General features: G+C 50.3%; 9 protein-coding genes across 9 annotated transcripts; 4 read left to right on the top strand and 5 right to left on the bottom strand.

Moving 5' to 3' along the window:
- Positions 1-299: 299 nt before the first annotated feature.
- VFPPC_04723 (helicase-like protein) lies at positions 300-3,064 on the top strand (the record flags this gene model as incomplete). The annotated part of the gene is made up of 3 exons (XM_018284031.1): positions 300-2,016; positions 2,078-2,578; positions 2,637-3,064. The coding sequence occupies 3 exons, from the start codon at positions 300-302 to the stop codon at positions 3,062-3,064; spliced, it is 2,646 nt and encodes an 881-aa protein (XP_018145342.1).
- A 1,631-nt stretch (positions 3,065-4,695) lies between these two features.
- Positions 4,696-4,962, top strand: VFPPC_04722 (hypothetical protein; the record flags this gene model as incomplete). The annotated part of the gene is made up of 2 exons (XM_022428415.1): positions 4,696-4,837; positions 4,898-4,962. The coding sequence occupies 2 exons, from the start codon at positions 4,696-4,698 to the stop codon at positions 4,960-4,962; spliced, it is 207 nt and encodes a 68-aa protein (XP_022284487.1).
- Positions 4,963-5,133: 171 nt separating this feature from the next.
- On the bottom strand, positions 5,134-7,125 carry VFPPC_04721 (trichothecene efflux pump; the record flags this gene model as incomplete). Its single annotated transcript, XM_018284029.1, has 4 exons — positions 5,134-6,008; positions 6,059-6,729; positions 6,777-6,835; positions 6,892-7,125. 4 exons carry the CDS (start codon positions 7,123-7,125, stop codon positions 5,134-5,136), a joined length of 1,839 nt encoding a protein of 612 aa, XP_018145340.1.
- A 1,057-nt stretch (positions 7,126-8,182) lies between these two features.
- Positions 8,183-9,206, bottom strand: VFPPC_04720 (short chain dehydrogenase; the record flags this gene model as incomplete). The annotated part of the gene is made up of 3 exons (XM_018284028.1): positions 8,183-8,508; positions 8,566-9,075; positions 9,152-9,206. 3 exons carry the CDS (start codon positions 9,204-9,206, stop codon positions 8,183-8,185), a joined length of 891 nt encoding a protein of 296 aa, XP_018145339.1.
- Positions 9,207-11,363: 2,157 nt separating this feature from the next.
- VFPPC_04718 (siderophore iron transporter mirB) lies at positions 11,364-13,241 on the top strand (the record flags this gene model as incomplete). Its single annotated transcript, XM_018284026.1, has 4 exons — positions 11,364-11,536; positions 11,591-11,861; positions 11,917-12,256; positions 12,310-13,241. 4 exons carry the CDS (start codon positions 11,364-11,366, stop codon positions 13,239-13,241), a joined length of 1,716 nt encoding a protein of 571 aa, XP_018145337.1.
- Positions 13,242-15,833: 2,592 nt separating this feature from the next.
- Positions 15,834-17,396, bottom strand: VFPPC_04717 (sugar hydrolase; the record flags this gene model as incomplete). The annotated part of the gene is made up of 1 exon (XM_018284025.1): positions 15,834-17,396. One exon carries the CDS (start codon positions 17,394-17,396, stop codon positions 15,834-15,836), a length of 1,563 nt encoding a protein of 520 aa, XP_018145336.1.
- A 700-nt stretch (positions 17,397-18,096) lies between these two features.
- VFPPC_04716 (lactose permease) lies at positions 18,097-19,731 on the top strand (the record flags this gene model as incomplete). Its single annotated transcript, XM_018284024.1, has 1 exon — positions 18,097-19,731. The coding sequence occupies one exon, from the start codon at positions 18,097-18,099 to the stop codon at positions 19,729-19,731; it is 1,635 nt and encodes a 544-aa protein (XP_018145335.1).
- A 1,682-nt stretch (positions 19,732-21,413) lies between these two features.
- VFPPC_04715 (ribosomal protein s17) lies at positions 21,414-22,976 on the bottom strand (the record flags this gene model as incomplete). The annotated part of the gene is made up of 3 exons (XM_018284023.1): positions 21,414-22,474; positions 22,531-22,616; positions 22,681-22,976. 3 exons carry the CDS (start codon positions 22,974-22,976, stop codon positions 21,414-21,416), a joined length of 1,443 nt encoding a protein of 480 aa, XP_018145334.1.
- A 2,828-nt stretch (positions 22,977-25,804) lies between these two features.
- On the bottom strand, positions 25,805-26,879 carry VFPPC_04714 (nuclease S1 precursor; the record flags this gene model as incomplete). Its single annotated transcript, XM_018284022.1, has 3 exons — positions 25,805-25,989; positions 26,055-26,714; positions 26,813-26,879. The coding sequence occupies 3 exons, from the start codon at positions 26,877-26,879 to the stop codon at positions 25,805-25,807; spliced, it is 912 nt and encodes a 303-aa protein (XP_018145333.1).
- Between the last annotated feature and the right edge of the window lie 462 nt (positions 26,880-27,341).

Below are 27,341 nucleotides of genomic sequence, written 5' to 3'. Positions count from 1 at the left end.
AATCGTTTGGAATTCCTTGTTACCCAAACCACCGACACCATCCACCAACGGGCTGTCGCCGGTGATCGACTATCTGTTGGGCCGCACTAAGCCTCGTACAAACCAGTCACACTTCACAAGAAGCTTGCCTGCGTCGGCCACCTGCTCCGTCCGATTCGCTGTTCACTGCTCAGTTCAGACTCAGTCAGGCCTCTGCGGCTTTGTTTTCTGTCCCAATCGCGAACCCGAATGCTACCGCCTCGTTCTAGGCACTTTCATGGCTCGCAAGGGAAGAGCTTGCGGTGACGTTCAACAGCACAATGTCGACAACCTTGAGTGAGGAAGACATCGAGAAGCTCTTCTCCGGGGCGCCGCAGTTCTTTGCACGGAATGAAAGCCATTTTTATGGCGCTCCGCACCCTAGTATCGCATTCTTGTTCGATGAGGAGCTGGAGATTAGGGATTTGACTGATCATGTTCAAATCGAGGACAAAGCGTGGGGTGGCATGACGGCCTGGCCGCATTTGACAAGGGACACTGAACATGACGCCGCAGCCAAAAGACAAATGCGAGAGAAGAGCAAGGCCCATTTTCATGTCAAGTGTCGAGAACGACCAAACATGATGAGCATGCAAGGCCTGGAGAAAGGAACCATGGGATATCAGGCGGCTCTCGAACTTCCGGCAGGTGACTCGCTTGAGGAGGAACAGTTTGGCTTCGAAAGTCTAGGTACCAAAGCGAAAGTCATCGTCGAGGCCAGAGCTCACATGCTATCGCATACCGGAATGTTGCGCCGCATCCCTGAACCGGAACTATTGGATCGGCTCAAGCGGAATAGCGAGATCTATCGACACAACGATCTCAAGTCGAGAACTTCTGTGGAAACGTATAAGGATCTTTTTCACAATTTTATGAGACCGACAAGCACCGTTACCGACCAGGTGGATCATTATGGTCTCAACAACCAGATTCGGGCTTTGCTCAAATGCTTGGGCGTTGCCAATGTCTGGATAGATTTCTCCCGGGTAGAATGGAGAATCCGCCTGGGCCAAGTGCTCTGGGGAGAAAACGATGGTGACGAGCTGGATGACGACACGGCTATTCATGATACCGATGATGCTAAAGAGCGCGCAGAGGAGAAGTACTGGCTACTCATGCAGATTTTGCTTGCGACCGAGCTCCTCATCAGACTGGACGCCGTCACAGAAGGCATAGAATACGGAGTGACAGGAATTCGACCCATTGATGTGGTACATTTCGAACGAGCAGCCTCCCAAACGGTGAAGTGGTCTCTACTCTTAGCTAGAAGTTGGTTGGACAATATCGACATTGTGAAAGAGGATGATCCGTTACTCCAAAGACCGCCGGCTCCAAGGCGTGGCAGTAGCTGGCTAGGTGCGCTGGCTAGCAAGGTCACGAACAGGTATCACAAAAAGAGCCCTACCCTCCCTTATCACTACACCATAAAAGGACGTAACGGTGAACGTCAGGTCGAGGGCTTGACGCATTTTGCAAAGAATTTGATGTGGCCGGGGATAGACAGGTACGAGACTAAAATATCCGAAAACGCGCAGAACGCAGTGGAAGAAACTCCTGGACGGAGAATCAGCTCGCTATCCATAATTTCCAGAAATTCATCGAATTTTGGCGCCTGGGATATTACATGCAACCACGGTAAACACAAGGGTCGCGCACAGGCTCAACGGCGAAGACTGGCTGCCGCGCTTCACGAGTCTGGTTGGCTGACCAAATCATACGTGTTTGGCCTGATTATTCCTGGCGATTCCTTATGCCACTATCTCATGGCCACGCTCTTGGAGAACGATACCGAGGCCATGGCGAAGCTCGGCCCATTTGCCAATTTATCCGGCGGCTTTGTCTACTCGGGCAAGAGCTTCTGGAGCACAGGATGCATTGTTGGACGTGTTCTTGCGGCAGGCAAGGGAGCGGCGGAGTGCATGGGCTGGGTTTCAACGGATGTCCTTCCGGAAGGTGTAGAGGATGGATGGCTGACTATTGAGGTGGATGATGTTGCTGGTAAGTGGACTCTTCATGTGACCGTATCTTCTGTCTCTCTCTGACACAATACCTACCACAGAGGACGTTTCTCAGCTTGGCAAGAAAGCAAGGCTCTGGGGCAAGAAGAAAGTTGAACGGGAGTCGTCCATTCTGGGCGATGGCAAGGAAAACTTCGTACAAGCCTCAGACTTCATTATTCCGCACGAGAACAAGTACCCCGTTCCCCCTCCACCCGTGTATGTCGAGCTTTTATCCTTGGACCTCACATCGTCACCGGAGCCAGTACCGGCTACACCGCTTTCGGAGATGGTACCGACGCCAACTGTTGAGCATTGCACCAAGTGCCCAGAGTTGATCTCGTACCCGGCAGGATTGAAATTCTTTGTATCTATTGGCGGAGCAAAGGGAGAGGAGTATCAGTATCCGCTGACGTACGATGTCAACTTTGTCACAGCCCATCCATGTGCTCCATCGCAGAGAGTGAGGGTTGTGAAATCACCTGTCTCCAGCCCGACAGCATCGCAGATAGACGGGTTTGGAAATGGGTTTGGCAACAATCCTCGAGCCTCTTTCAGAACAGGTACGTTGCCCTTCACTGTCCGCCGCAGATGGCGGAATATTCATCTGACTGGTTGTAGGGCATCCGCTGCATAAATTCTACGAGTTCACCGTGATACACATTTCCGAACTGATCAAAAAGCCACGCACAACACTGTCGGAGTTTCTCCTCGACTCTACCTTTGGCAAAGTAGGGTCGAACCGAGTGCTGGTCATTGATTGCATTACCGGGTTTGCAGAACAGCCACAATCGCCCGCCTTTGAGCAAATCATGACGCCGTCATCATCACCGATCCTTGATCGAAAAGGTAGTTTCTCTGCAGCTGCAAGAATGCATTTGGAGTCGCAGAAGCGACAGTTTGGCTCCGATATGGAGATGATGGTGAGGGCGATTTGTTCGCAGAGAGGATGGAACGCCATTATTAGCAGGAGGAAGAGGAGTTGTTTGGCTTGTGCAATTCGGGAAGCTGGCGCATTGGCATGGAAAGTTATTATTCGAGTACCATAGGGGCAAAAAAAGACTGAGGTTTCTATCAGGAGTGGTATGGAGGAGCCAAGGTTACGATTTGGTGTACGAGAGCATTGCATTTACAAGCGCTGAGCAAGGATTTGACGGAATCATGGGATACTGGCACGGCCATGTCACGGCCACGGGTGTATTTTTTATATGTTATTCGAGACAATTCAACTCTGTAATTTGTACGTTTTTGGAGTCGTCCTTGTACATTTTGAGTGAGAGTCGTCAGCAGTTCCATTGCAGTTTTGTCCACTGTGCTCCACATCTCCATCTGTCGTGGACCCACATGCACCCAATATTGCCTTGGACGGTTTTGCGACTATTTACCCCAGACGGATTATCGAGACCCTCAACACCATCCCTCTCCGCAGCAACATCCAAATACCCAGCAATCAATCATGGTGTCAAACAAGGACATGCGCCGGCCGGACCTGAGTACGTTTCCCCTCGCCAACACGCGCTATTCGCTGCCCATCAACGCAGCAATTGAACCTCAGAGTCCGTCTAGAGAGCTTGCTAACGTGGCGAACTGCGCAACAGTTGTCCCCTATCAGGAACCCGCCGCATCGAGCGACAAGGCCGACTTCTCGTCAACGATCTCCTCGACGCTTCCTATGGCTGCTATGTTTACGCGGAACAGATACATCGGATGGTATGTGGCGACCTCCACCTGGGCTTAGAAGCAAGCAGCCCCTTTCTACTACGGGCTGCGGCAATCTCTGCTTTGTCCATAGCACTGCTACGAATGCTGCCCATCGAAGGAATTGTGCTGACAATAACAGGGCGGCTGTTGTGTTCACCATCCAGAATTGGTTGGGTGAGAGCGAGGAAGCGACCAAGAACTCTAGCACTCCTGGCGTTTTCTCCGTCCTCATGTCTGGTATGCAGACATCAAAGTACTTTGGAGGGTATGGTATGCTAACGTGTTGTAGTCATGGCATTGGGCGTCACGTATATGCCTCTTTTCTTGCCTCCGAATCGTAACGCTGCTGGTGGTTCGGGCACCGAGGCCCCTGCTCCGGTGCCGTCTTCATAGTGTCGAACCGAGATGGGAGTTGCTTTTGGGGTGGGAGATTGGTCATGGATGGCGGTTAATGAGATGAGATGGATGGGAGGTTTAAATTGATGGGTTGTACGATCAGGGGCGGTTGCATCAATTGAGGTTAATTGAATAATAGGAGCTACTCGGTATCTTCGTGCATGAATCTGCTGAGGAGCAAGTGATAGGATGATATGCTTGTATGTGCAGTTGATGTGCCATTGTTAGTTGAGATGATCCAAACATGAAATCCAAACGCCAACAACCCTCACAAATTAAATTAATAATAATTCTCCTACCGAAACGCATCAAATCTTTAGCCACGAATAATACTATTCAGACCATGCGCTCAAGCATGATCAAGTCCCACCACGCCGCAACATCTCGTTTCAATCCTGAAACTTCACCAGCCCCTGCGACAAGGCCTGTTACAGAAACCCACCTCGTCCCCTTTCTCGCTCTTCCACCATTTTTCTCTTCTATTTTTCAATTTTGACTCAGAAAAAAAAAGGCATCTTTGTTTATTGACATTGTCTAATTTATCGCTTACCGCCCGTCGTGAATTACCAGAAACGTCGCTACAATGAAGACCACACTCGCCCTGATTCTTTGCACGGCTGCATCTTTTGTGACGGCCGGCATTGTCATCACGCCTATAAAAGACAACCAGATTGTTGCCAAGACCTCGGGGGATTGTTTCTTTGGTGTTGTTACGCCTCAGGGATGCGGGTATGTATTTGCATTCTATCTGTGCTGCTGCTAGATGCATACTGACGATGTTGTAGTCCGAAACGAAACTAGACCGGTTGCCTTGATGGATTGGGAGCTTAGGAAGAGAGGGAAGAATTAATTGTGTTGTGGGCGAGGCGAGGCGTGTTATTTTGCATATAGCGTTGAGCGCTTTGATACCACTTAGACATGGAACGGCATTTGGCATGGGATCAACTCATGTTTAGCAATCGATTAAATTACTATTGGTATATCTGTCTCGTTGATATCGTGAATCTTGCGAAGTACCACGTCATCCAAGTTCAAAGTTATCTCGTTTTAATTGCGCCTCGGCATCATGGCGATCATCTCGCGTCTGTAGTTTTCTCGCCACAATATCCGTGAGAAGGGGTCTAAAATCAGGAAAGAAGCACGCCGACAACCACAATATAACTGAAAATGGTATAGAAACGTAAAATATAACTCTCAAAGACTCTTCCACAGCCCGGACAAACGCAGGAACCGCAGCCGCCATGACATTCGCATCCGCACCAGGCACAGCCGTCGGTGATCCAGTCATATTCAACAACAGCTCGTCCGCAGAGTTCGGCGGCAAACCGGCGTTAACTGCAGCAGGAACCACATATTTCGGTAGATTGCGTGCGAGTGATGTTTTCCAGACGTTGTAGTATATGATCTGCGCGATAGAGCCGCCAAAGGCTTTGATCGAACCCAATACACCGATGGCCAGACCAATATCCTGTGCCTCCCAGAAGAGACTGGTGCCGATGATGGCGACATTTTCGACGTATCCGACTGTAGCGCATCCGATGAGCCCAAATGCAATTGTGCTGGCCCAGTGTTGTGCGGAAAGCGAGGAGAGGGCGCTGACGAAGATCAAGGTCAGTGCAGAGAAGACAATGACTTGTAGCTTGACGTTTGGGAGGTATGTTATGGCGAAGCAGGAGGCGAGTAAGCCTAGGATATTGCCTCCTCCAACTGTGCAGCTCTGCCAACCGATCTCGATGGTGTTCTTTGTGTAGAGATATCGAATTATGGCTGGCCATAGGATCGTTACGGCGCTGAAGACCATGGTGCTGAATGTGCTGGAGACGATTAATGCGACGAAAGGGATGCTTTTGAACATTTTGGGTGGCATAATTTGAGGGACTCGACAGAATGCCGTTTCTATGTCACCCTTGTTAGTCTTTCTCTTGACAGATTTAGAGTAAACTGACCATATATGACGAATGCTATGAAGACGACGATGCCTAGAATGAGCGGGCATAAGACGGCTGCGCTGCTCCAAGGATATGTGACACCACCAAACGAAATACCAACCAAGAATAAACTCGATCCCATAACAAACAGACAAATACCAACCCAGTCAACTTCTTTAAGCTGCTGCGCCCTACTCTTCCCAACGTGCAGCTGCTTAAACGAAGGCGGGTAATAGAAGAAATAGTACAGCACCAAGGCAATGCCATTCAACATGATACCCAGGTAATATATCCATCGCCAACCTTGCACAGACCCATCACTTAACGATCGTGCGACTACAGGTCCAAACACAGCAAATGGTATCGAAACAGCATAGATGAGCGCTAGAACGGGACCTCTCTGCCTGTTAGCCACGAGTTCTCCTAGTGTAGCGTTTGTGGCGAATTGTCCAGCGGCAGCTACCCCGACAAAAGCACTGCCAGCTACAATAGTCGACGTGTTCTTGGCTGTGCTTGCGAGAATACAGCCGAATATCCCGGCAGCCGTGGTCGCCATGACGAACCATCTTCGGCCGAAGATGTCGGAGAGGCGGCCGAAGAGGAGGATACCTACGCCTGTGCCTATCATCCATATGACTGGTACCCAGAGTATGTCACTTTCTGAGTTGAGGTCCGTGGCAATAATGTCTCTGGAGTTGAGTTAGAATTGGCCATGAGGGTAAGTTATGAGACTTACAGTGTATTCGTGGGGACGAGCCAGCACATGTATGCGCAGACAGTGGACAAGCACTGCGCCTATTCAAATTGGAATGCATTAGTATGAGGCTTCTTTCGGGTTTGCTGTGACTTACCACCAGGACTGCTATAAACTGTGGTTTTCGAAAGTACTTGTCTGGCAATTTTCGTTTGTTGCCGCCCAGTGCCTTTCTGTCGATGTAGTCCACTGAGCCGTCTACGTGTACGGCTTTGAAAGCAGAGCCTTCTGTGACTAGGGAGGAAGTGAAGAATTCATTGGAATGGGTATTTTGAGGTTTCTGTATGCTGACGGTCATTGCCAATTGAGGCGGAGGAGATACCAGTGTCATTGCTGATGTTTGACCATGTCGAATGGGAGATGAAGGAATTGGGGGATAAAAGGTGCAATTGCTATTACAGAGAGGGGGAATATGTCTTTTTCATAAAACCGACTTCAAAAGTTTTGTATGAAAGTAGAAAGCCAGTGGTCTTGTCTTCGTGGTGCAATCGCAACAAGCAGGATTTATCCAGCTGGATTTTTAGCCCCCGGTTACATTTCCCGAAATAGCGCCAGACGGGTCAGCATCTTGCCCGCCTGGGTCCAACGTTGCTTACTGGCTGGTTTGAGCCCTACGAGGTAAGACGCCAGGAGGAAAAGAGAAGGGTTCTGCCGATCGCCAGGCTGACGTTGGAGATGGTTGGCTTAGTTGCTGGGAATGTGCCGACGCCACCTCAGTTTGTCTCGCCATTGGCCAACGCACAAGAGGAAGCAGTTTGGTGCGATCTACAGTGTTTCTGGTGCGAGACGCTATTGGCCTTCTTCAACATTGTGAGGATAGTGGGCGGATTCAAATGAGGTCTCGGGCGGAACGTGGTGGACGTTTGTCTTGACTGGTAAGTTGGGTACCCAAAGATCGTCAATACAAAGATTACTTTAATCTTAATGCCCGCCAGTAAGATGTGAAAAGCATTGTGATTACAAAAGTCATGGACTGACGGACTGGCTGCATTGTTGGATATAAGCGTACGGATTAACCACGTCAGTCGTCAGAACTATCCCTTGTAAGATGCCACGTTATGTCCATGACTTTACTTTTCGGAATTTTGCAAACAATTACAAAAAGTTGACTTGGCACTAGACATGGTGAGCGACTGCTTGAGCTCGTACCCAGTCCATTTCACAACAAGCAAGGCCAAGATTCAGACTGCTGCATCTCGCGGGTTCCGTTTGCTTTGCCACACAAAAGACGTTGATTTAAGATGTACTGCTATAGAAGTGAAGAATGCCATATCTTGGCACGATACTACGCCATGCAGGATCGGCATCTTGTACAGAATACGCTTACTGAAGTTGAGCCACTCCTGAAGGCACACCACCATGCGACTCACAAATGGTCCAACTGGCAGTCATGAACCAATGGCGCCCAATTCCCTATAAGTCTCCAAATTCTGAAGACGAGCCTCAAACTTGGCCCTGATCAACTTGAGAGAGACATCTCCCAGAGCCAAATGCAGCGGAATCTTCTCTCCCCGAGAGGCAACCTTAAACAGCGCCTCAGCAATAGCAACAGGCTCGATACCAGCACCACCCTTGAGGGCTTGCGAAACAATGGCCTCCAACTTTCTAGCTGGCATGTCGTCGCCAGTATAGGCAGGGTGAGGATCCATGTACTTTTTGCTGCTGCCTTCGAAGTTGGTCTTGACACCGCTGGGCTCGACGATGCAGAAGTTGACTGGACATTGCTATTAGTGAGCCGACTACTCAAAGTTTTGCAATCACTCAAACTCACTGTTCCAGTCGGGGTGCATCTCTTTTGCAACGGACTCTGTCCAACCTTCAACGGCAAATTTACCAGCATGGTAGTACGCGTGTCCAGGAAAGGCGCAAACCCCAGCCAAGGAAGAGACGTTGAAGATCAATCCACCACGATGGTTCTTTTCCTGGCGCATCACTTCGACTGCTTTCATGGAAACGCGGGCTGTGCCGAAGAAGAGTGTCTCAATTTCCTGGTGAGTCTGCTCTTCTGTTGCGGCCTCGGTGTCTCCGGAGAGGGAGTATCCCGCGTTGTTGACAACGACATCAATGTGGTAAGAGTCTCCAAAATGTGCAGCTGCCGCATTGAAGGCGCCATTGACGGATGAAGGAGAAGTGACGTCCAGAGGCAGCTTCAAAATATCATGGCTTTCTGGGAGGTACGACAGAGTGGACGGGTCTCGTGCGGTGGCAATGAGGCGCTGGTTCGGTTTCGAGGCGATGTACTTGGCGATTTCTCGACCAATTCCACTGGAACACCCGGTGACTGTGCGAGAGATGTTAGAATAGGGGAATTGAGTTGGGTATGATGAATTAGGTGTAGTTGATGCTGGTAGACTTACTTAACCACACGGGGTTTTCGGGCAGACGGTACGGATTGGGGTTTGCAGGATTCATGTTTCGGATTGAAGTTGATATTGGAAATTGGCTGTTATTCTTAAACATGAGTTGATAATCTGTATAATTATTTGAATAAACGGCCGAGCAAGCCTATTTATCTACAACCGGAGATTCTTCTGCAACCGCCTCTGTTCGGCCACTTGGTCGTCTTTGACATCATTTCCTGAACAGGCAGTTTTCACCGCCACACCATATCTATTTCCATCCCTACAAAAAAAAAAAAAATAAAAAAAAATAGCAAGATTCACAACGTCTCACAAGTTTTCGATTTTGGTTCAGCCATAAGCTTCGCCAAGTGACTCATGCCGTGTCATCGGATTTATGTGGAGACAAGAGACGAGTAGACCGGGGCTGTCCGCCAGTCCGCCCATCCGAAAAGGGTAATTTACTCAGACCGTGATAAGTCTCATCAATCATTCGTGTGCCAGTGACATTTTGCGTAAATTAATAGGATGCCGTGCATCCGATACGGAGATAACGGGGAGGATAGAGCCCGTCATCTAATCGCTATTTGCGAGTGGCCAACATGTCCCATTGCTTTGCTTGTTTACCGAAGAGAAGTAAAATATGCATCCTGATGATGTTTTGTTAGTTGAGTATCCTCTCCGGAAAGCAAAGGCATGTTGGTATCGATGATTAATATTGCCTACACTTTCGTTTTATATTTCTCGCCAGAGCAACCAGACTGTGGATAACTGGCCAATAATGGAAAATGTTTTGGTTCTTTGAGGATCAGCTTGCGCCAGAGGTCACAACACATTATATACTTGCCATAAATTCGTTGACGAGCTGGTTAAATATGCCTCCAAGAACGGAAATGGGGCTCTGAAATTGTTCCATTGCAAGAGACTGGTGATAAAGGGTTCAACGTCGAGTTAAATCGGAGTCGAAGTAGTGGTTACAGTAGCTGACTGCCAAAAAAAAAAAAAAGAAAGAAAGAAAGCAAAAAAGGATTCAATCGTTCTACTACTTCCATGTTAACCTTTCCCTATGGCCAGTTGGTACTCTCCTTTATCCCCCGAAGCACAGCAAAGGACCGTCACAGAATACGCAAATGGCCCAATGTCAACCAGGCTTGGTGGATCTGCAGCAAAATTCTCCGAGTTACCGTACCACTTCCTTTGCCATCCTTTGCCCTATCGTGTCACTGACCGATATTACTTGTGGCTTGGCAAGTTTTGTATTCTCGTCGTGGAACAAAACCCACCAAGCAGCAATCGGGACACACCGGCCGCGTGAAGACCGGCCCGCGGTTGTGGCAATCTAGATGTGATTGATTAGATTGGGGAAAAGTTCGTCAGGGCATGTTCCCGCTGTGGCTTTTACTTCCATCAAGTAACTGAAGACTTACGGAATGTGGGCGGCGCCACAGCCCTCAACCCTCTCCAGTCCGGTTGGCAACAGCGAATCTGCGAAACAAGGATAATCACCTTGAAGACTTTATACCTTTAATGGGAAAGAGAGTCGAGGCAGTCAGAAAGCAGGCTATGAATACCAAGGTTGTTTGAAAATTCAAAACATCTTGCTCCCGCAACACCAGGTGCAACACCACAACTGGCAACCCACTTCAACAACAAACTCTGCAGTTTCTTCTTTAACAAAGTCTTGGCATTACTGACTTAACTGGAAACTCCCTCATAATCACACCACACAACCCACCCAAAGCCAGACTATCTTGTCCCATCCCTACCGGGAATTACTCGGTATCAAGCCCATTCTCACTTGATCCAATAGCCATCAACTCTGACCCAAAGCCCACGCAGCTCTAGCCTCAATGTCCTCGACCAACACAAACTTACAAGGATGTGTATCCCTGAAAAGACACTTCCTAGTCGGAATCCGTCGGACATGTGGCCTTGTGACCCTCATTTTTATTGACCTAGCTCTCAGAAACCCGACTGCACAGGTGGGACTAGTGAATTATCTGATGGTTGCTAGCCACGTTATTTGATAACCTGGTTTGATGTGGATGGGAGTTACTCCACAAACGGGGACAACGGCCCATCTAATCAATCAGTTCAACCAGGAACTCCGATACCCGGCTGACATTTAAAATTTTCCGAGTCTTGAAAAGCAGCAGTCTCGCACTTTTGTCATCGTCTTCTCCTTGTCTGAGTTACTGTTACGGAACTGAGGTTTGATCCAGTCTCAACAATGGCAGAAACGGTGGAAAAGTCAGCAACTCCTCAAGTTGAGGAGCAACATTCGTATCCCGATGAGAAGCCCGTCGCAGAAGTCCCCGATGAAACTGCGCAGAATGGTGTAAAAATCGCAGAAGCCATGACCTTGTCATGGAACAAGTCTTCACTTATTGCCGTTTTCATCTGGTGAGTTTGACACACACACATCTTTGACAGAACTGTGCTAATGTTGCGTTTAAGCATGTGGCTCGTCTACTTCTGCAATGCCCTCAGATCATCTTTTGCCGCAAACCTGACTCCCTATGTCACCAGCGGCTTCGAGAGCCACTCGCTCATGCCCGTGATCGACATCCTGGCGAGCATCGTCTCCGCGTCCGTTTACATGCCTCTCGCCAAGATCCTCAACATGTGGGACCGCACGATTGGCTTTTCCGCCATGATCATGATTGCCACGATTGGAATGATTCTCAACGCATCGTGTAATTCTTTTGGGGTGTACGCCGCGGGAAATGTATGACTTAGCACTCACTTACAAGGATTCAACTTCACTGCTAACTATACTTTAGGTCTTCGTTGCGGTCGGTTTCGCTGGCACCATCTTCTGCGTCGACGTCGTGACCTCTGATATCTCGTCCATGAAGAGCAGAGGTCTCGCTTTTGCCTTCACCTCCTCCCCGTTCTTGATCACTGCTGCTGGTGGACCCAAGGCCGCGGAGACAATTTACGCTGATAACTGGCGATGGGGGTTTGGCGCCTGGGCTATTGTGCTGCCGGTCGTTGCTATACCAATGGTTGTGATCATGCAGATGGGTAAACGGAAGGCCAAGGCAAACGGATACTTGGCCGACAAGTCGGACAATACTACTCCGAAACGAGGAATCCAATACTACATCACTGAGCTTGACGGTAAGTAAATTCTCCCCCGGTTACTTTCCACCTGCTCCTAACCTTGGATATAGTCATTGGCGTCTTTTTGCTCTGCGCCGGCTTCGTGCTTTTCCTCCTCCCATTCACAATTGCAAGCTCATCCGAAGACGAATGGAAGTCCGCTCACATCATCGCCATGCTCGTCATCGGCTTCGTCCTGCTCATCTGCTTCGCCATCTGGGAAAAGTTTGGTGCTTCAGTGCCATTCCTGCCCTGGCATCTCCTCAAGAACCGCAACGTGCTCGGGGCATGTCTCCTCAGCACTACCTATCAGATTGCCTACTACTGCTGGGCCAGCTACTTCACCTCGTACCTGCAAGTCGTCTACGGTGTATCCATGTCAACTGCCGGTTACATCGCCAGCATCTTCGACATCGTCAACGGCGTCAACTTGTTCATTGTCGGCATTCTTATCCGAAAGACCGGTCGCTTCAAGTGGATTCTCCTAATTGGCGTGCCGCTGTTCATCCTCGGTGTCGGCCTGATGATCTACTTCCGCCAACCGAACTGGTCTGTTGGATATACCGTCATGTGCCAGGTCTTCATGGCTATTGCCGGTGGTGTCATCATCATCGGAGAGCAAGTCTCTGTCATGTCTGTCTGCGCTCACAATGACATTGCTGCCGTGCTGGCCATGCTGAATCTGTTTGGAAACATTGGCGGCTCCATTGGAAACAGTATATCTGGAGCGATCTGGACAAACACGCTGCCCCAAAAGCTGGCTGAGCTGCTGCCGGCTTCTGCTCAGGATTCACTTCAGGATATATATGACAGCTTGGAAACACAACTTTCGTACCCGCGGGGATCAGAGGAGAGAACAGCCATCATTGGCGCGTATGCATCTACACAGCGACTCATGCTTATTGCTGGAACTAGCGTCATGGTTTTGGCACTTGTGTGTGTGGCGCTTATTAGGGACGTTAACGTGAGGAAGGTCCAGCAAACTAAGGGTATGGTGTTCTAGGCTTGGAATATGATGTGTGGCTCGTTGCGTGTAACTTTGAGTCACAATAGATGCTGCCAAATATAGAGCGACGCAGAGACTCTGAGGCTTTACTCTAGCAATCAGTCCTCCGACTATCTATAGCATCTTGCCCTTGTGCCCTTGAAAGTGTAAGAGGTCGACTCTATAATTGTCATCTCGAATGCCCTGACTCCCACAACGTATATGCCAACCAGGTCGCAATGGGGCAAACCCTTTGTTCAGGATTTCCTATAAAGGCATCAAATTATTACACCAAATACCCTTTCAGCTACGTTTTAACATGTATAGTATACTTTTGAAGGATCCATCTATAAATCTGCTAGTTATTAGCCTGTGGGCAGCTTATAGTCGCTACGATTAACGTAAGCAGTCTAAAACTATGCTAATCCCATGTATTTTTCTTCATATTGCGAATCTTGGACATAAGTTACCACGGATTAAACTTGAATACACTTCAAAGTATCCCAATCCCTGGCTAGCTACCTCCACATATACTCGGTAATATCCAGCCAAAGCCGCCGAGATACACCCATAACAGTGGCTATTCAGATCCGCCAACATGCTTTGACTGTTTCCGACAGCCAGCTAGTTACAGTCTGTGGCAAAACGTATTTGCCCACATCCAAATATACGATAGTACCTCTTAACATGCTTTAATATAAGATGTAATATATAATCCGCCTTATCTATTTAAATACTTTTTACACCTAACTATAGATAAAAAGTTTTATATACCGCGCTGTGTGCCAAGGTATATCGAGGTGTGTTTGTGTTACTTGAATGTTGGCAAATACTTTTACCGCAGACCGTACCTAGCATAAGAGTAGCATATGACTCGCATTTGCTAAGCCAAAAGACTCCAACAGAGTCGCCGGACCGTCGTAATGTACAGATTTATGTGGCAGAGAAGCTCATGCGCCTATTCCGCAATTCATTTATCCATCCTCAGCTGCACCAAGCGGCCCAGTTGGGTTGATCCATCAACTCGTACAATTTGGCCTTCCATATCTTCAACCATTGTATTGAGGTAGCGTCCTGCCTCGGAAAAATGAAGAATGTGCGCAATGGCACAATGAATAGCAAGGAGGCGAGGCGAAGGTGACTCAATGACCCGCGCTTCCGTAACAAAAAGCGTGCGAGTGACTGGAACAACGCTATTCAGCAAAAAAGGAGGAAGAAAAGAGTTGATTTGGTACGTATTTGGGTCAGCGCCGGCGTGTTTAAAGTATATTTCATAGTCGCCAAATAGTAGGTGTAGACTATGCGTAAGTGTTAAAGCGTTGCGTGGTCTATCAACCTCTGGGCCATGGATTAGATGAGCAATGCCGTCATCCAGCATGTTGAGAATCTCTAATGCCGCTTTTCGGGGCTTTTCGGAATCATGCTGCGAGAATGAGTGGTGTGAAACAGTCTTGGCCAAAGAATGAGGCAGAATATGGGCAACTTCTAGGACTTCAAATGATTCACCCGCGAGTGCTTGCCCGTCGTCATCTGCAAAGTCGTCCCCAAATTTCTTTGAGCGCTCGATGGCTTAATGTGTGTCAAATGCACGCGATATAACGCAGCGATGACGGTCACGTTGGAGGCATTGACCACGAAGGTCCTTCAGTCGGGATGTTGTGTCAACAAAAGTCTGACCTTCACAGTGGAAGGTCTGAGTTCCAGAATCAGAGTGATATGCCGGGGAGTGTTGCGGTGTCCTTTTTGTTGTCGCCTTCACTGAAATGTATCAATGGTTGCGGCAAGCCGGCACAAAAGAGACCACAAAACTCACAGGGCAGAAAGAAGTTATCAATCAAGTAATCAGCAAATTCCACCAGCTTCTTCCATGTAGATTTCTCTGTCTCTTTGATGGATAAATCAATGTCATTATCTGTGGGCAAGTGGATAGCTTTGCAAAATGCCCGGAGAAGATTGTTCCGTGACTTTTGTGATGCCGCATATTCGTAAGTCAGGCGGAGTGGTTTACAGTGATTGTACGGGCCATTGGATGTAAATTGATGATGCTCGTAGTGTTGGATGATTTGGTAGAATCTTTGTGCCAGAGAACAGTCGTCATCGCCCGGAGATTGAGGTGCAGATGCCATCGAAGTATGGAGAAACGAGGAGCGATGCTTGACATGGGCTCGAAGGAATCAACAATGTTGTGATGTTGTGATTATAAGCCCGAGGAAGGTTCGACCTGACTGCCTGCCTCCAGACCAGACCCCACTCACCTTACACCTTGCACCAGACAGCACTAGCACTTAACATATGCCTAACATGTTGACAGTCTAAATTAGAGTGCCTAGCGTATAGTGGGGGGGTAAAAGTATTCAAACATGGGCAGTATATCGCCTATTGTGTTGTATGTGGAGGTATATCGAGATGTATTGGGATATGTTGGGATATATTGGGATATATTAGTGTCTATCTGGATATAGGCAAATACTTTTTACCACAAACTGTCCTAATATCGCCTACATGTCTAGGTAATTATGTGATCTTGCTGCCACCAACTGACGATACCTGGACCCGATATTGCTGGAACCCCTTTCAATTCGTTTTCATCATTCTTCATAACCGTACCCATTAAGCCTGCTTCCTATGCAGATCAGCAGTTATCTCATCAATATGCGCAAGGCGCTCAGCCCTCGACTCCGGTTTCCCAGGCGCATCAGGCCGTCCATCCCACGGCCGTGGTCCCGTATGCGGCCGATAATTAACACCAAGTGCTTCCAGTCTCCCAAAGTGCTGGTCCTCAAGCCTCTTGCAGAACCCATCAAAGCCATCGCTGCCACCGCCACTTCCCCAAACTACCTCAGCAAAGGCGCACAGTCTAGGAAACACCATGTACTCTACACGGCGTGCGCTCTCCATGTGTTCCGTCCACACGTTGACCTGGGCGCCGACAACGTGAGCCGCCTCTTCGGGCTTCAGCGTCTCCGGCACAGGGTGGAAGGTGTAGATGTCCTTTAGTGTCAGCAGCGTTCCCACGGGGGTTGGCTCCCCTGGCTCATCTGACTGGCGGTAGTCGAGGTAGGCATTCACGTCTGGGCAGGTCACGACGTCGAAACCACGTTGAGCGGCTATGGCTGTCGGTCCGGGTCCTCTCCACGCGGCAATCTGTACGGAATCAACGGGACCAGTGTAACCGGCCATGATTTCGTCCCATGCGTAGGCGTGTCTGCCACGGTTGGCGAGGTGGACTGCCATTTGTTCCATGAACCATCCTTGGAGGGCTGACTCGGTAGCCAAGCCCAGCTGCTTCATGCGAGACTGTGCTGCGGGACTGTTCTTCCATTCGTCGTACGGGACTTCATCGCCACCAATGCCAATCGTCTTGGATGGGAAGATGTCGCACACAAAGTCTAGTACCGAGCGGCAAAAGTCTAGCGTCGAGTCTGACACGTTGAGCACTTGCTTCGAGATGCCCCAGGAATCACGCACCAGGACATGCTGATCTCGGCCCTCGACATCCGTATTTCCCAACTCTGGGTAGGATGCGATGGCAGCCTGCATATGTCCCGGCATATTCACCTCGGGAATAACAGTGATGTGCCTCTCTGCTGCGAATGCAACTATTTCACGTAGATCATTCGCCGAGTAGAAACCCCCATGCGGCCTTGCATCATAAATCTGGTGCTGTCTTGAGCCTTGCATGGATCTCGCACGATAGGCTCCCACCGTCGTGAGTCGTGGCCAAGCAGGGATATCAATCCGCCAGCCCTGGTCATCCGTAAGATGGAAATGCAGAATGTTGAGCTTGTGGAAAGTCAACAACTCAATGAATCGCAGCACATCCGGAACGGGCATAAAATGTCGTGCCACATCCAGCATACATCCTCTCCAGCGCAGACCTGACGACGGTGCATCTGAGATACGCTGGGCCTGCAGCTTCCACGGTCCCTTGGTAGAAGCACCAGCTTTCCGTAGCGCAGACGCCGGGAGGAGTTGCCGAAGGGTCTGTTTGCCGTAGAAGATGCCAACCTCTGATCCGCCCTTGATATGGACTCCCGAGGCTGTCGAGACATCTAGTGTGTAACCTTCGGATGGCAGCGAGGGGTCAACCTCAGCCACGACGTGTTCCAGACTGGGAAGCTCGACATGGCCATCGTGAAGGGTCACCGAATGTGGTTGCGGGATGAGTGACATGGTTGATGGTGGCGTATGCTGCAGCTAGAGAAGATGGCGCGAAGCTGGTCAAATGCGAACGATCTGATGGAACTGAAACTATGCAAAAATATATCCGGGAGCCTCATGCATGTTGATGCCCATCCATGTTTGTGGTCGGTAAATTCGGCACCCCCGCCAATCGCCTCCACGCATCTCGCCATCTTCAAATTACTACGTGACATCGACAACTCCCCCACCCCCCACAGAAGAAGCATTCAATTTACCCCAACCTCCACAGAATTGAATTAAATTGCTCCATCGCCACCTAGATAAGGAAAATTGCGGAGATATCGAAGTTATATCTGTTGGTCGATGCCTCTAAGCGAACCGAAAGCAATACACTACCGGGACGCCACACGGGACGCCATGCCGGACTTCCTCCCCACGTAATTCGATGGTTCGACACTCGGCTCTATTTGGCAGGTCTTCTGAGCCGTTGCACACCATGAATTCCATCAATGAGAGAGGTTCGAGACTCCGAATTGCATCGTCCATCTACGATGTCACCCAAGGCCGGACCAGGGCATGGATACGGCAGTTGATGGTGTCAAAGTTCGATATATAACCATGGCATTCGAAACACAATCGCGAGAAGCGACTACCTACCCTCGCGGATTTCATCACTCGAATCTAGCCTACACTTGACGCATTCTCACCATACTGCATCATCACCGCAGCCATGTCAGCCCTGGCCTCTGAAAAGGCCGGCGTCGACCAAATAGAAATCCCACTCGACAATGGCTCCGACGACACCAAAGTGAAGCAGGTCAAAGGAGTCCAAGGATCAGAGCGATGGGCAAATGCCAGTCTCGAAGCGCCGCCAAAGTTCATCTCAAAGAACATCCTGTTCGTCTACGTCATGTGCATTGCCCCCTTCCTATGCGGAACCATGTCCGGCTACGACAGCTCCATCATGAGCAGTTTTCTGGTCGAGGATTCGTTCCAGAAGCTCTTTGGCGCGGGCGTCAACGGATTCCAGGCTGGCTACATCACGGCCATATACCAGATTGCCGGTGTCGTTGCCATTCCCTTCATCGGCCCGTCAATGGACATGTACGGTCGTCGTCTGGCCATGTTTGTCGGCTCTTTTCTTTCTGTCGTCGGGGCCGTCATCCAAGGAACCTCAGCCCAGACCGGATCTCTAGGCCAGTTTCTCGCTGGCCGTGCTCTCCTTGGCTTCGGAGCAGTCATCGCCCAGGCAGCCGCCACGACATACTGCGTCGAGATTGCGCATCCCGCTCATAGAGGCCTTCTGGCTGGTGGCCAGTACAGTATGCTCAACTTTGGCGGACTTCTTGCCGCCGGTGTGACGCTCGGCACCGTGAACCTGGAAGGCAATGCCACTTGGACGATTCCCACATGGACCCAAGCTGTCTGCCCGGGAATTGCCTTCCTGATGGTCTATTTCCTGCCCGAGTCGCCTCGATGGCTGTATACGCACAACAAGAAGAAGGACGCCCTGGAATTTATTACCAAGTACCACGGCGAAGGCGACATTGAAAACCCGTGGGTGAAGCTGCAGCTGGTCGAATTCGAAGAGCAGCTCGAGCTAGACGCCGCCGACAAGCGATGGTACGACTACCGCGTCTTGTTCGCCACCCGTGCCCGTCGTTACCGTCTCGCCAACAGCATGATGATGGGCGTATGGGGTGCCTTGTCCAGCGGCGGAATCTCCTACTTTGTCGGTGCCTTCTTCAACAGCGCCGGCATCACCGACCCAACCACCGTCCTGACCTACAACGTCTGGCAGAACTTCATGAGCACAATGGCCAGCTTCATCGGCTCCCCGCTCTCCGACCGTCTCGGCCGCAGAGCACTACTACTACCAACTCTTCTCGGCATGGGCATCTCCTGGGCAGCAATGGCAGCCGGCACTGCCATGGTCGAGCAGGACGCCTCCAACTCCGCGGCCGCCAAGGCCGGCATAGCCTTCTACTTCATCTTCTCATTCATCTACTGCATTGGCATCACGCCCCTGCAGGGTGTTTATGCCGTCGAGGTGTTTGCTTACGAGCAGCGTGCCAAGGGCGTCGCCTTTCAGAACTTGGGCGTCAATGCCGTCGGCCTGATTAACCAGTTTGCAACACCTGTGGCCCTGGAGCGAATTGGGTACAAGACCTACATCATCTTTTGTGTGTGGAATTTCGTCGAGTTTGCTATATCGTACTTTTGGAGTGTCGAGACCAAGGGCTACACTCTCGAAGAGCTGGATGACATTTTTGAAAGCCCGAACCCCAGGAAGGCTTCGACGAAGAAGCGAGCGATTGTGGCTGGTGGCATCAATCAGGTCCTTGCGACGGAGAAGGAGGTATAGACAGCGTGGCGTCAATTTACATCAGATGAAAGAATCTAAAATCGGTAACCATAGCATCACAAGGCGTGTGTAGTTGTTCATCTACGACCACTGATCAGCCCATGGAAGGGGCTAGTAGGGGCCATGCCAAACATAGCACCGGCCTGGTGGCGCTGTTCAGGGCTTAGATCACCCATGGTAATCCGATGTCAGGGTCCGTACAGCATCGTGAGTTTGCCAGTTGTTGCGACGAGTCGGTTTCTCCACGCCCATCAGCAGCATTTCGGACGCCCACACACACACACCCAACCAAAGCATGATATAAGCCACAGGACGAGAGTGCCTACATAGATGGCCAGTTTCACACTTTCATAATTTAAATATACCTCCATCGACACAGGCAGTGTTTTCGACAAATTACAAAAGAAACCAAGCGACGAATTGCAGGCGACACATCAAACCTGCATAAGAATGCGACGCGTAGTTGACAATACCGCAAGTCTCCGCCCGCAGACACAACGGCTATGCTTCTCCCGTGAATTTCATACATTAAGCTTATTTCGGTCTCTCAATTGTGCCTGCACCGACCCCATCCTACGTAAGTGACCTATCATCTCAACAATTACTCCGTCCTCCGTAACAAACCGCTCATCCGGAGAAGTGGATTCCGGTTCCTGAACTCTGAAACAGGGCTGTCTTATTACTCCTTTGCCGTCTCAGACCGGGTAGGTGAGACGTCCACTCCGGCCTCACCTCGTTACATCAAGGATGGGAAGCATCCGTAATTTTGATACCCAGTCAAAGGGCATTAGAGCTATGCCACACTCGTTTCTTGTGATCATGTGGGCAGACGAACCGTCCACAGGACACAGTTAGTGCAGCGGACGAGTCACATCACCTTCACCCTGAGAAATTATAGAGAAATTTTGGAAAAATTAAGACAAATGCGTAAAAAAAGGAAATATACCTCGTCGTAACAAACCTTCGCGCAGTAGGCGAACCCCAGAATTGTACACTGTAGGCACCAATCTATCCTCCCTAGCTATTTTCCTGTAAAGACTAGCTGCAAAACGTCTACCCAAGAGAGATATATGGAAGCCCCCAAGTCTCAACAATAAGAAAATACCCCAAACCCCCAGAATCGTCTGCATCAAAGGCCAAAGTCCCACGCCCACCAAAAATCATATCTTTCGTAGCAGTGAAGAGGCGGAGGGAAATTGTGAGACTCGTAGTCCGACGCATTCTGTAGCCACAAGTCAACAGCCCATCAGGCAATTATTGGTTAGCCCATAGTTGAGAAGTAGGCGACAATATGAAATGTTGAGGTCAGCCTCGCAGTTTCCAAAGTAAAAAAAGTTGGCGCGAACAAAAAATGTGAAGAAACAGTGTCAGTTTTGTGCGGTTAGAAGCTCAAGAATTGACGTTTTCATCTGCTTGATAGCAGGCCGAAAGCTGGCTGCCACAATCAGCTGCCTCGTTGTTGGTAAGGGCTCGTTTCATAATAGAGTCCACGCAGATAAGTGTGCCTGAACACGCGTCATCATCATGACCCCATTATTCGAAAACAACATTCTCGCCATCGGTGGCCTGGATATCGAGAAGGCAGATACCACCTAGAGCGCATCTGAGGTAGTGTCGCCTCTGCGATGGAACGGTCAGAACTGAAGTTCTTACGCCCGTTGGCCTTGCCGTTGGCCATCTGATTAGTTGCCACCATCAGCACCAGAACAATCATTTGAATTGTCAGTATTGGTGTTAGACCCACTGTTTCCGGTAGCAGCATTGTTAGTATTGCCAGCTCCAGCTTTGCCTCCTTGCTGGCCTCCCTGTTGCTGGCCGCCCTGCTGACCACCTTGTTTGCCTCCATTCTGTCCATTCTGTCCATTCTGGCCTCCTTGCTGTTGCTGGCCGCCCTGTTGACCACCTTGTTTGCCTCCATTCTGTCCATTCTGGCCATTCTGGCCTCCCTGCTGTTGCTGGCCCCCCTGCTGACCACCTTGATTGCCGCCATTCTGTCCATTCTGGCCTTGACCAGCGGCACCATTCTTGTTGCCAGGAATCTGAGCGTTGTTTGTTCCGCCATTGCGACCACCACCGTTCTGGCCGGCACCTTGTCCACCGTTCTGTCCGCCATTTCGGCCACCATTCTGACCGTTCTGACCGTTCTGACCGTTCTGTGCGCCGTTCTGGCCATTCCTGCCACCGTTCTGACCTCCGTTCTGACCTCCGTTCTGACCTCCGTTCTGACCATTTCGCCCGCCACCATTCTGGCCGTTGTTACCGTTGTTGCCATTGTTGCCATTACCGCCGACAGTGAAACGAACACAGTCATCTTGAGCGCCACGCTGGGCAACAGGCATGATGACAGGTTGATGGTTAGCAGCGGCAGACATGCTGCAAACACGGTAGTTACCGGCAGGAAGACCGCCTTTCACATCGGCGGCTAGAAGGCCTTGTCCATTGCCAGCATCGTTGATGCCCTTGAAGAAAGCGAACTGGGTAGGATCAAGGGGTGTCTTGGGGTTCAAGCCTCTGCCAGTATCTTGAACAGTGACATGAGTGTGGCCAATGATGTTGCCCTGACCGTCGAGGTCCTGGGGCGCAGAATAGTACGTAGATGTAGCATTGGTGAAGGTACCGGGGGCGAAGTTGATCATCTGGACCTGAATCTTGAAGTCCTGGTTGGCAGCGATGTTATCTCCATTTTGAGGGTTCACGAAGACGCTTGAGACCATCTTGTTGGTGGCTGGGATGTTACCCATTGCTAAAAGCAAAACTTGTCAGAAAACTGGAGTTTTTATCACGGTACATTCGACTTACGAATTCCGTTGCATGAGCCCGCCTTGATCTGCTGCCCGTTGGTCTTGGTTTTGCCCTGGCAAAAGTTGATAAAGTTGTTGTTGTCACTACAATCCACGTTAGACGACGATACAGGTAATTGAGGCTGTCAGACATATGAGGATCACTTACGTCTCTGAGGCAGCTTGGCCATCAGCTCCTGGGTTGTTGCCATCTTGCTGAGAGCCGGTTTGGACGTTGGCCTGGTTCAGATTTCGACCACCGCCGCCACCATTGTTACCGTTGTTGCCGCCGTTGTTGCCCCCATTATTGCCTCCGTTGTTACCGCCATTATTTCCACCATTTCGGTTTCCGCCTCGCTGACGTCGCTCCAGGGCTTGCGCAAATGGAGATCGGCGGCCAATTTGGGCCGCTTCGACAGCGGCTGACACACCCAAGAGGGTTACAAGCAAAGCTTTGACGTGCATGGCTGTATTGTTTGTTTGTCGTCGACTTGTCGTGTAGAAAGTGTAGCTCCAATACGCGTTCGATATAAATAGAGTAAAATAAATGGTTCCAGACCAGTATGTAGAAGTAGAAAGGGAGGGTCCGTTAAGAAAATACAAAGAACGAATGGATACAGCACACAGGCCACACACCGCAAACAGAGGAACACGGCCGGCGAGTTACCAAAGGAGCGGCAAAGGTTTGGATGAGGAAAGGAACGAAAGGAAAAAGATCAAACACAGCAAGCACGAGGAGACATCGTTGCAATATACTCTGTCGGATGCCAAGACCTCTATTATAAGTACGCAGGGGAGACGATGACAAGCCGGAAATCCGGCTTACGCCCCAGTGTTCACGAAACTAGACCGGTGTCACGGAAACATGGCAGGCAGGCCATGTCCGTCAACCATCAGACAATTCCACATCAAGCCATATCCACAAGGACGGAGATCAAACTGCCACAACAGGGGCAGGTAGGTTGGAAGGCGTCTCCTCGTAGTGACCGGAGCAAAAGCGGAGGGAGTGCTCTGAAGAGGCATGGGAGATGGGAGCCTTGCACAGCAACATCAAACTTGAAGAACGGTAAAGAGAGAGAGAGAAAAACTAGGGCCCTTGGCTCTCCTCGTCTTGGAAACGCAGCCGCCAAGTCGGGCCTTGCGTTAGCGTCCGGTGGACGAGACGAGACAAACCACAAACGAGCAGGGTTGTCATCAGAGTGCACAACAGACACAGGAACTACAACTGAAAAGGAAAGAAGGTTAGCTAGCATCAGGGTTAGATGGCCTGACAGACACTCCGCACAGCGTTGCCAGGATATTGGGGTTGGGACTGATGACAAGTCCCATCGCTCAGAGACCACGGCACGGGGCACAAACCGCCTTGGGGCCCGGTAACTGCGAACACTTCTCCGACATGGCAATCCATGGGGGTGTCCTGGTTGACACACGAGATGCGTGACAATAGAACAGGGTATGCAACGCCAAAAGCGGCGAGAAATGGAGGAACCATACGAGAAGGAGGTGAAGTTGGAAGAGAGTTTGCGGCTCCATCTGTCTCACGCCTGTCGGCAGCCCATGTCACGGGCTCCTTCCCGAACCACTGAACCGCCAATTCGGCCAATGACGTGCTACCATTTTACCAGTGGGCTGCCCCAGACACAATCGATGTTTCGTCTAGTCGTCTCCTTGAAGCACGCCTCGAACAAGACGACCGAAGCACCATTGTTTGAGCGACCAGAGGGAAATTTGCTTTCAACTATGCACCTCTCTGACGCTGGTTTCTTTGTAGTGCCATCCATCCAGCGCTAGAATTTCATGGCGCAGGATTCCTCCATGGGGCCATTCATTGCACCCTGCGGCCAACGGCCAACATGATGCCTCAGTCTGACAGTCTGACTAGTCATAGTAATGTGCCGTTTACCGAGAGGCAACCCCCGAAGGATTTCATCTTTGCGCAAGATTGGATGGAAAGCGCGATCGCCTGAATATGACACTCACCGTTTGCGGACCTGCATCTGTCAGATTGCACTTTGCTGCTTTGTCTGGTCAAAGGCAATACAACAATGGGATAATACTATTCATCCAACCGACCATCAACGCATGTCCCCCAGACGAGTACCCTAGCTCCAGAGTGGACTTTTCAGAAGTCGTTCGTTGGCCCTATGGAGAACTGTGATGGTCTGTTCTTTCCGTCTTCCTCTGATCAATTTTAGCTTGGCATTGGCATTGCGTGTCATGTCATGTCAGCATACTCCGGTTCCGTCCCAGATCGGGGAGAACTGGAGCAAATAACTCAAGCATGGAGTTCGGATGGGAGCTGGCCGTTTGCTGCCTCGCAAGAAACATTGGACCCGGGGATTCAATGCAGTCTAGAATTTGTAATGTCATGTTCCGCCTTCTGTCGCTAGGTTTATCCTTGGTCGTTGCATTTGGGCTATTGAACAGTTTTTCTAGGAACCTTCCGAGCCACCTGCTCTTATTCACAGACTTCAGACACACCTTATTTCAAAGCCAAAGAACACTTTAGGGCAGCTCTCGCCTTTCAAGAATGGGGATTCGCATAGCTTCGACGAACAGAATTGGCATTCAGATTCGATGACAGGTGAAACTACCTTGACGTGGCCTACCTCTCCAGCACGCTTCGACCCTGATACCCAAAGTGGGAGGGAACCCTGACGAAAAGCACTACAAGACCATGGCTGGGAAAACGTAAGGCGGGTGATTTGTCAATCCTTCTTGACTCCTTCGGATTGAATATTACAGGACCGTGTTATTCCCTTGACCTGCCCGCCGTAATGCAGCCATGTGCAAGGCATTGGAATTGGCAGACGCATGACGGGGACTCGCTGTGCCACCGATTCTTGAAACAGGGTCCCGGCCGGGCAGCCACCTCGGAACTTGTAACAATTGCGGCCACAGGTGTAGGGCTAAAGTCATGGACGAAGCATATCCAGGGGTTCTCCATCACAAAGTACACCCGAACCTGTGCCCCATTCTGACATATTTCGTCCCAAGTGTTGTGGTGTCAATTAAGCTAGGCAAACAGTTGCCGATGATACTGAAAACGAATGTGGAATCTCTGGAAACAGAGCCGTGGAACCACGTCATAATCGGCATCGATTCGTTTCGCCTTGACTCTTGGGATTTCTCGGATGGCAGATGACCCTTTCACTTTGGCTGACGGGCGGCGAAAACATGAGACAATCAGCGCCGGCAGCGTCAAGACAGCATCCATGCGAGTGCGGATGAATCGGCTCCGGGTTACAACGAAATATGCGTGACGAACAGTCTATATTGTTCTTTTGTCTACTCTATAGCTCAAATGAGGTGTCTCCCTCTTGCTTGCCAGCGGCATATCCTTCAGCAATGCTATCTAGCCAAAAGGCCATTCGGTAGCCAGCACGCGCAACCTGCCTCTCGATAACTGGACCGGCCTTTTTGAAGTAATCGCCGCCAAGTTCCTGGCCTACAATAGCCGTTGGGCCTTCTGGTAGCACTATTGGCTTGTTAGTATGAATCCAGATATTCCAGCAGTGTTTCTCCGGGAAGTCAAGCACGCACCGTGAGAGCAAACGAATGCATTGGCTTCTCTCGACCAAGCCATTGCCGTCTCAGTTGCATCGGCAAAGTTGAGATCCTTCAACCATGCGCTCTTCTCACTAGCAAACTTGCCATGGTTGATTTCACCAGCAAGTTGGTTCGCCCATCTCTCAGCAATGGGATATGGCTTGCCACGCACGCCACCAATCCACTTCTCTGCGATTGAAGTGTCCCAAACATGATGAAGGTTGTACTCTTTGCCGTCCCACAGCACGTGGATGCGATTTCCGCCCAGAGCTACGTCCTCGTTGTGCAACGGCTGATGTAGATCGCCGACAAAGTGAATGACAAACTTGGCAGCCTGGGCACGGCGCCAAGCAGGTAAAGATGAGTCCAGCGACTGCTGTGTATAGTTGGCCAAGGCGCTGATCACGCAGCCGTCCTCCTTGCAGTCTCGTTTGAAGTCGACGTTGCACGACTGTGGCGGCTTATCGTGGGCGTCAATGAAGTGAAAGTTCTTTGTGAAACGACCCCATTTCGTGTAGCGGATGGAGTCGGCCCACGAGGCTACCTTGGCCATGTAGTCGTCATCTTGGCTGCGCAAGAGATCCTTGAAGAATGCTTCCGTGGTGTTGGCGACGAAATGGCCAGCTAGATAAGCGGTGGTAATGTGGCCCAAAGCTGCAGTTTCAACTGTTAGCACATGTTGTGACACCAGTTCCATGTCTGCGTGAGTGTGTCCGGTCAATCGTGTTCTGGAGTTTGAGATGGGAACCTACAACCCCAAGCAGCTGTGCCAGGCACCGTTGCAAGCCCGAGGGCCAGAGCAGCAAGCGAAGCCTTCATGATTCCGCACGGCGCTGCGATGTTTGGTTCTTCAGCGTGTTGTTGAAGATGGTAAATGGCCCAAGGAGTCAGCGGGAGTGGCGCAAAATGCGATAATCAGGAATAGAACAGGACAGGACTAGCACCAGTGATAATATATAATAACAAGGCTCATGTTGATGGAGCTGTTTGGATCGACGCCTGGCTGAGCAGCTGAACAGGCAGCTGGTGTCTGGTATCAGACCAGGTCTAGTGGTGCCTCAACTCACCAGACCAGTTGACCCGACGCGTCAAGCTCTCAGGCGCGTGTTGAGTCCGCTAGGCCGCTGTTCAGGTGACCCGACCCAACCAGACCACCCAAGACCAACTTTCATCCATGCATGCTGTGTGTATTTGAATCTGGTAGAAGGCTGCCGCCCAGTCATTTGGTTGCAAGTTGGCAGTGAAACGCGGAGGGCCGTATGCAAGTCGAGGATCCAGAGC

Source organism: Pochonia chlamydosporia, chromosome 3, assembly GCF_001653235.2.
Source record: "Pochonia chlamydosporia 170 chromosome 3, whole genome shotgun sequence".
NCBI lineage: Eukaryota > Fungi > Ascomycota > Sordariomycetes > Hypocreales > Clavicipitaceae > Pochonia > Pochonia chlamydosporia.
The sequence above is the reverse complement of the archived record's forward strand: the minus strand, read 5'-3'. Positions and strand labels throughout refer to the sequence as shown.